The following is an 8,873-nucleotide window of genomic DNA, read 5'->3' as shown; positions in this document are numbered from 1 at the left end:
ATTTCAATCAACAGCTGAGTTGATAACTCAACTGTTACCAATTAATCAACCAAAGCCAAAGGAGAAGAAAATCTACTTGAATGAAAATGATTTGGATACATAAATTAAAGAAAGCAACCATAAGTCTGAAATACCTCAAATAATATTAAATAGAATATTCAAATCTTAACATGAAAAGGTTCATAAGCCAATTTAGGAACATTAACAAGTAAAAGCATTGGAATAAATAAAAGCAGAAAATAAATTAAAGGAACTTTGAACCTGTGATTGTAGAAGCAATCCTAAAATAAGAGAAATCCTAATCATAAATCCTAAGAGAGAGGAGAGAACCTCTCTCTCTAAAACTAAATCTAAAACCTAAAATTATGTATTATGAATGTTGTATTCATGAATGGATGCATTCCTTCTCTTTATAGCCTCTAATCTGTGTTTTCTGGGCTGAAAACTGGGCCAGAAACAGCCCATAAATCACTGGGGGCGAAATCTGCCACGCTGATTTTTGTCACTGCGACGCGTCCGCGTGGAGCACGCATTCGCGTCGTCTAGCTGTACGGCCACTATGAAAAATTATATATCAAATCGAAGCCCCGGATGTTAGCTTTCCAACGCAACTGAAACCGCATCATTTGGACCTCTGTAGCTCAAGTTATGACCGTTTTAGTGCAAGAGGGTCAGGCTGGACAACTTAGCAATTTCTTCAACTTCTTGTATTCCTTCCACTTTTGCATACTTCCTTTCCATTCTCTGAGTCATTTCTGCCCTATAATCTCTGAAATCACTTAATGCACATATCAAGACATCAAATGGTAATAAGAGAAGATTAATATTAGCAAATATAAGGCCAAAGAAGCATATTTTCAATCATAGCACAAAATCAGAAAAGGAAAACGTAAAACCATGCGAATCATATGAATAAGTGGGTAAGAACTTGATAAAAACCACTCAAATGAGCACAAGATAAACCATAAAATAGTGGTTTATAAAGGCCCTTCAAGCTCACACCAAAATACAACACGTATACCAGATTCAATACCAAGAGAGAAAACATCATCAAAGAGATTCTGAATAACAAAATTGTGAAGCCACCAGCCCGAGAAGGGAACTACCAAGACCAACGGTTCGTAGATAGAAGCAAGCACTGCGCCTTCCATCAGAAGTTCGGCCATACCACGAACGACTGCATCGTTGCAAAAGACCTGCTCGAAAGACTGGCACGCCAAGAGCTCTTAGACAAATATGTCAAAGCTCGGAAATCCAGAGGGGCAAACCTGGACAGGAACGAGCATAAACAAGCAGTGACAGATAAGAACAAAAAAGAACAGACAACTCCTGATCCACCAAGAGGAATCATCAGCCACATATCAGGAGGATACGCAGGCGGAGGTGAAACAAACTCGGCCAGAAAATGAAGCTATAGGGCGATGCTGGCAATCGAAGGAACAGTACAACCAAAGAAGGAGGAGGACCCAGACATCACAATATCCTTCAATCAATCAGACTTCAGATCAGCAAGCCCTAACCTCGACGACCCAGTAGTGATCTCCATACAGGTTGGAGAGCTGTTGGTAAGGAAAACACTGATAGACCCAGGTAGTAGCACTGATGTTTTGTTTTATTCTACCTTTAAAAAGATAAGGTTGTCAGAAAAACTAATACAGCCCTCCTCGGGAGATCTAATTGGGTTCTCTGGAGAGAGGGTCCCAATCATGGGACATATATGGCTAAGGACCACAATAGGAGAGATCCCTATGTCGAAGTCCATTGATATTTAGTATCTAATAGTAGACTGTTATAGCCCTTATAATATTATAATTGGGAGACCCGCCTTGAATATATTCAAAGCGATAGTGTCCACATTACACCTGCGTGTCAAGTTTCCAGTGCAGGAAAACAGGATAGCTACAGTGTACGCCGATCACCAAGAAGCTCGGCACTGCTACAATGCCAGTCTAAAGCAAGTCCAGACGAAGGAGATAGCTCGGCCCCAAGTCCAAGCCATACATAGCTCCGCCGAGACCACGATGTTAGTCGATCTCGACCCAAGAGAAGACCTCGGCGAGAGACCTCAACCAATGGACAACCTACACCAAATAACATTAACAGCAGATGAAAAACAATACACATACATTGGAGAAGCATTAGAAGGAAAAGAACGAGCAAGACTTATACACATACTGCGCCAGAACGCCGACCTATTCGCATGGACGCCGGACGACATGCCGGGAATAAGTCCAGAGGTCATCTGCCACAAATTAGCAATCGACAAAACAGTTCGACTAGTGGCACAGAAAAAAGAAACCTCGGAGAGGAGAAAAAACAAGCAGCACTTAAAGATACCAAGAAGCTTCTCAATGCAGGTTTCATCAGAGAAATCCGCTTCACCACATGGCTATCAAACGTGGTAATGGTAAGGAAAAGTTCAGGTAAATGGCGCATGTGCGTCGACTTTACAAATTTAAACAAAGCTTGCCCTAAAGATGCATATCCATTACCTTGCATTGATAAGTTAGTTGATAATGCTTCTGGTTTCAAAACCTTGAGTTTTATGGATGCATACTCTGGTTATAACCAGATTTTGATGCACCCAGAGGACCAAAGCAAAACAGCTTTTATAACAGAACATGGAAATTTTTGTTACAAGGTAATGCCTTTGGCTTAAAGAATGCAGGTGCGACATATCAAAGATTAATAGATAAAGTGTTCCAACAGCAGATAGGCCAGAATATGGAAGTTTATGTAGATGATATGGTAGCAAAAGCGCCTGCACAAGGGTCACACTATAATGACTTGGTAGAAGTTTTCAACTAACTCCGAGCATATAACATGAGGTTTAACCCTGACAAATGTGCTTTTGGAGTCCAAGGAGGGAAATTCCTTGGCTTCATACTAACCTCACGAGGTATAGAGGCCAACCCAGAGAAATGCAATGCAGTGCTGAGCATGACAAGCCAAAAGACAGTAAAAGAAGTCCAGCAATTAGCAGGGAGAATAGCCACCCTATCACGTTTCCTACCCGCAATGGCAAGCCGATCTTATCATTTCTTCCAGACATTCTCTAAGTGCAAGAAATTCACATGGACAGACGAATGTGAAAACTCCTTTACGAAACTCAAACAGCTCTTAGCATCACCTCCAATACTCCAGAGACCAGAGGCAGGTAAGCCGTTGTATTTGTATTTATCAGTATCTAACCATGCCATAAGCTCGGTCCTAGTGATGAAAATAGGAAAAAAGCAAAACCCAGTATACTTCATTAGTAAGGTATTACAACCAGCAGAAACAAGGTATCCGAAGATAGAACAGCTAGCGCTGGCACTAATCACCACTACGAGAAGACTGCGACATTACTTTCAAAGCTACACAATCATAATACGAACAGACCAACCATTAAGGCAGATATTAACCAGACCCGAGCTTGCCGGACAGTTAATAAAGTGGTCAATCGAACTCTCCGAGTTCGACATTCAGTACGAGTCGAGAAAAACTCTCAAGTCACAAGTACTTGCTGACTTCGTATCGGAAATGACTAATGAAACACAACACACAGTAGCCAATTGGAGTATACATGTAGATGGAGCATCAAACAAAGAAGGAAGCGGAGCTGGGGTATTGTTAAAAGAAGGAGAGAAAGTGATAGCCGAGCAATCACTAAAATTCCGCTTCAATGCAAGTAACAACCAAGCGGAGTATGAAGCTCTACTAGCAGGACTAAAGCTCGCCCAACAACTCAGGATACCTCAGATAACAGTTTACTGCGACTCATCACTGGTAGTACATCAAATCAAAGGCGAGTACCAGGTAAAAGATCCTTTGTTAGAGAAATATTAGCTCATAACAAAGGATCACATCTCAAAGTTTAGTAAATTTGATATTATTCATGTAAATCGAGAATAAAACACCAGAGCCGATGTGTTATCCAAGTTAGCCACAACAAGGCAGGCGAAAAACACACCGGCCCTGTCCCAACTAACATTCAACAAGCCGAGCTTTGAGCAGGAAACAATCTTAAGCATCATGCAGGTACCATATTGGAGAACACCTTTTCTCAATTACATCAACACAGGTGCCATACCAAACGAGGAGCCGAACTTGCCACTCTTCCGAAGAAGAGCAAGTTTCTATACAGTACTCGGCAATACCCTGTACAGGCACGGACACTCCCAACCACTCCTCAAATGCATCAGCAATGAGGAAGCCGAAGATGTCATGGCAGAAATGCACGAAGGGGTTTGTGGAAACCACATCGGCGGCCGAGCATTGGCTGCAAAGATATTGCGAACATGATACTATTGGCCGACGATAAAAAGGGATTGCATTTCGAAAGTCAAGGCATGTGATAATTGTCAAAATCACGCCACCCTCTCAGAGATCCCGGCCGAGGAGCTCCACACCATAGAGGTAAGCTAGCCTTTCGATAGGTGGGGATTGGATATCCTCGGACCTTTTCCGAAAGCGCCAGACCAGGTAAAGTTTCTTTTAGTATCAATAGACTATTTCTCTAAGTGGATAGAAGCACAACCACTAGCACATATAACAGCAGAGAAAGTGCGATCTTTCTTATGGAAAAACATTATATGTAGATACCGTATCCCAAGAGAGATAATCTTGGATAACGGGAGACAATTTACGGACCATAAACTCGCTGTCTTTCTAACAAATTTTAACATTAAACATCATTTCAGCTCAGTCGAGCACCCGCAAACCAACGGACAAGTTGAATCAGCTAACAGAATCATCTTGTAGGGATTAAAGAAAAAGCTCGGCGAGGCTAAAGGAGAGTGGGCCGACCTCATTCCAGAAATCCTATGGAGCTACAATACCAGCATTCAATCTGCTACAGGAGAAACTCCTTTCAAGCTGGTATATGGTGCAGCAGCACTGATCCCAGTAGAGGTCAGCGTCCCGACATTAAGGGCCGAACTTTATAATCAAATGAACAACTTGCAAGCTCGAGCAGCCGAGCTGGATCTTATGGAAGAAGAAAGAGACATCTCAGCCATAAAGCAACCAGCCAGGAAGCAGATCATAGAGCGAAGACACAACAAAAGGGTAGTTCATAGGTCCTTCAATAAAGGAGACCTCGTACTCAGACGAACAGAAGAAGCTCGGAAACCTCCAGCACATGGCAAATTAGCAGCAAATTGGGAGGGACCTTTCTGAGTTCTCCAGAATCTCGGAAAGGGGGCTTACAAGCTAGAAACTCTTAAAGGAGATCAACTTTCAGGAACATGGAATGTCTCCTTACTAAGGGAATATCAATCATGACACATGCTGTAAATTCACGAATGATGGTACTCTTTTTCCCCTTCAAAGGTTTTTTCCCAAAATACATGGGTTTTACTCGGAGAGGGTTTTAACGAGACCGGATGCCACAAATCATTATACAGATATCACTTACATTGCAAGCAAAATATTTATGTTATCATAGCAGTTAGCACATATTTCGGTCAACAACAATCACAATTATCCGAGCTTCATACTCGGAAACTACAAAATGTATGCCGAGCATAGTACTCGGAAAAATCCAAACAACAAAATCAAATCAAGTTTCTACAACAAAGTCATAAGGGCTATACTAAAGCTACCGCCCTCCCTATTAATAACCTCATCATCCAAAAAAATGGTCGTTGACGACCATCTTCAATACGTAAACACCATTACAAAACAAAACATTACTACTATCATAACCTTGCCAAAATATTATATTTTTTAAAAGGCTAAACAGTCACCATTAAACCGAGCTCCATACTCGGAAACCAGAAAAATCACAACCGAGAACAATACTCGGAATTATCCAAAAATAAACAAGTTAAGTACAAGTTCTAAAGACCAAAGTACCATATACAAAGCTTACAAAATAAAGCATAAACAAAGGCCTAATCTGCCTTATCACCAATGCTGGACTCCTCACTATCACTTCCAGCAGCAACCTCGTCATCCACAAGCTGACCATTCACGACCACCTTCATAACATCAAGCCTCGACGGATTAGCTTCCGGGTAAAGCACCTTGACCTGAGAAACGGCACGCTCAAAACTTGAGCAAAAGCCTCGTAGATTCCACTTTCTAATTCTTTGATCCGAGCAGAAAGCTAGTCATTCTCAGAACCCATAACCTTCAGCTTTTCAGAAGATGTCTTGTGCAGTTTTCTCTCATCAACCAATTCCAGCTCTTTTTTCTCCACGGAAGAAGAGAGCTCAGCAATCTTTTTTTCCTTTTCCTGGATGATGCCAGACAACTCCTCAACACAGGAAGCCTCCTTCTCTTTCTGGACCAAAGCAAGCTCCTGTGCCCTACCAATGGCCACGATACGAGCACCAATCACCTACAAAAAGAAAAACAATCAATGGGCAACATCAACAGAAAACTATATACAGCATTACAACAAAAATCTGTACCTAAAGAAATCGGCTAACACTAGCTCGGCCAACTTCGTCAATCATCTTTATGTCATCCGGGAAACAGCAAAGTTCATCAGCCATGGTACTAAAAGGATACAGCTTTGCCTACAGAGATTTAGCATGTTCATTTTCATCATATCCATGGAGCCTTTTCTACGATTCATATGCAGACTCAACCATCTACAGTATCATGGACGACTCCCCTTTACCTTCTAAGACCTCGGCAAGGCTACCTTGAACTTGTCCTCTCTTCCTCTTATGTTTCTGCCCAGGACCATATTGAACCAAAGCAGTAGGACCCTTCCTAACATTAGAAGAAACCTCTTTCACCTTTCCTCGGGTACACTCCTAACCTTTACAAACATGGATTTGAAGTCCTTAAACGAGGACTTATATAGACCAAATATAGCCCGACGGGGATAATTGCTAAGGTTTACACACAAGCCCCTATTCACCCCTTTCGCTTGAAATAATGAGAAAAACAGCCTGAGAGACGGCGGACGGTCTAACAGTTCCATTAATACCTCGAACGCCCGAACAAAATCCCAAGAGTTAGGGTGAAGCTGGGTTGGGGCACAATTCAACCAATACAAAACCCCACACTCAAACTCGGTAAAGGAAAGTCTCACACCCAGCTCAGTGAACAGACAGCTATACATGTAGAAGAAGGACCAATCATCTAGTCGGTCACAGACCCGGTCACCCCTCCCACAAGGTAATAACTCTATCCTAATATTACTACCATTTATGACCCAAATATTCGACCCCAACAACCTCACCGACTCCTCATCATCAAATTGAGACACACGCTCTTTTACCCTAGCATCAACCCAATCACATGGGTCACCCATATTACAGTTCTCCATCAAGGGCAAGAAAAGAAAAAGCAAGAAAACAAAGAAGAAAGGCAGGAAGAATCAACACTGACCTTGCTTACTCATTTTCAGACAGGGAGAGAAAATAAACTTTTTTCCAAAACCCAGCAGTTTGAAAGAAAAGAGGTATAGCAAAAGATAACTCCTATAAAGCAAAACGGTTACCAAACCTTTGCATTTACTCCAGATTGTCAAAAAAGAGAAATGCATTAAAACCACTACTAAATCCAACGGACAGGGGTGCCTAGAAAAATAGGACAGTTTCACATCAATCATGTCATGATGGCGCGCAGAACGAAGCCACTACTACAAAAATGTTTTGAATTCTGCACAGAACCAAGCCGAGCTTGGGGGCTATAAGGAACATACACGGCAATAACTCAGCGACCGAGGATTGCGGTATCCCTGGTTTGAAAGCTCGCCTTAGTCCTGTCTAAACCAAGGTAAGCTTGGGGGCTATGATATGTCACCACTATCCTCGGTCGTCCGGAAAGCTCGGCACGTTAACAGATAAGATCGACCTCGCTCATTCGAAAATAAGAAACGTGCTTAACAAACCTAATCACCAAAACAGAATACCACAACCAACATACGAACTCAGACTTATCCACAGTAAACGGGTAAAACAGCTTCTATAAAGCCGAACTAATATACTCGGCTAAGGATCAGGTTCCATTCTCAGTCTTCTATTCTTTACTTAACTGATTTACTAAAGATCATTATTGACTTGAGCGTCAGAGTATCTTTTGTAGGTATTCCCGCCGCTGTGTTCGATCCAGGCCGACGTATAGCTCTTCCTCTCCGACAGTCACCTGCTCGAAATTGCTAAAAATCGGCCACCCCAGTACCAGGACGAATCAGCTTGTAACTTAGAGAGGCACCGCCAGTACGTGCAGAAACAATTTGGTGTATTTTGGAAAGATGAATAATTTAAGCTGAACAACCTTATAACAAAACAAATGCATATTCGGACGTAATAGAAAATTTGATCAAAATAACTAAGTGATATTAGATATAAAAAAAGGACAAATAAGTTCTTGAACTTTTCATTCGTAGATATTTTACTCTTTTAAGATTAAAAAATACAAAACGATCCCTGACCATTCAAAACGCCTGACATATGGGTCCTTCCATTCAACGTGTTTGGCCAAACGTTACAGATTTAGATTAGGTGGCGCTTATGTGGTGTGGAGTGTTTGTACGTGCTGCCAAGATATTGTTAACGGGACTAACGTGATCCGTTATACAAAGTTATGGGACATGTTGGTTCTTATATATGCACTAAAACGACGTTTCGAAAAACATTGTTCAACGCTTCATATCAGATATGCAAAAGATGCCTATATCAGTCATAGACAATTACAGGAAGTCCTAACACTGACGTTTTTCCTTTAAAAAATACAACGCTTCATCTTTGGTGTTCTTTGAAGCAGTTCCAGTAAAGTTTCGTTGTTGTAGCTGCGTTCACCGTGGAGAGTAGTAAGTACATTGTTGAAACTTGTTGTTCTTCTGCCTTTTATTTGTAGTTATACATGTCCTAGGATGGAATTTATATAGGGAGTGTAAGTGAGGGTAGTGGCTAATTAGTTGTGTGGGG

At 41.6% G+C, this 8,873-nt stretch overlaps 1 protein-coding gene across 1 annotated transcript; it reads left to right on the top strand.

Annotated features, from left to right (window-relative positions):
* Positions 2,824 to 5,160, top strand: LOC107646404. The gene is made up of 4 exons (XM_016350589.1): positions 2,824 to 3,157; positions 3,380 to 3,798; positions 4,021 to 4,227; positions 4,744 to 5,160. Exons 1-4 carry the CDS (start codon positions 2,824 to 2,826, stop codon positions 5,158 to 5,160), a joined length of 1,377 nt encoding a protein of 458 aa, XP_016206075.1.

The sequence above is a fragment of the Arachis ipaensis genome, chromosome B06 (genome assembly GCF_000816755.2).
Source record: "Arachis ipaensis cultivar K30076 chromosome B06, Araip1.1, whole genome shotgun sequence".
NCBI classification, from domain to species: Eukaryota; Viridiplantae; Streptophyta; class Magnoliopsida; order Fabales; family Fabaceae; genus Arachis; species Arachis ipaensis.
Note: the sequence above shows the minus strand (reverse complement) of the source record. Positions and strands in the feature narration are given on the sequence as shown.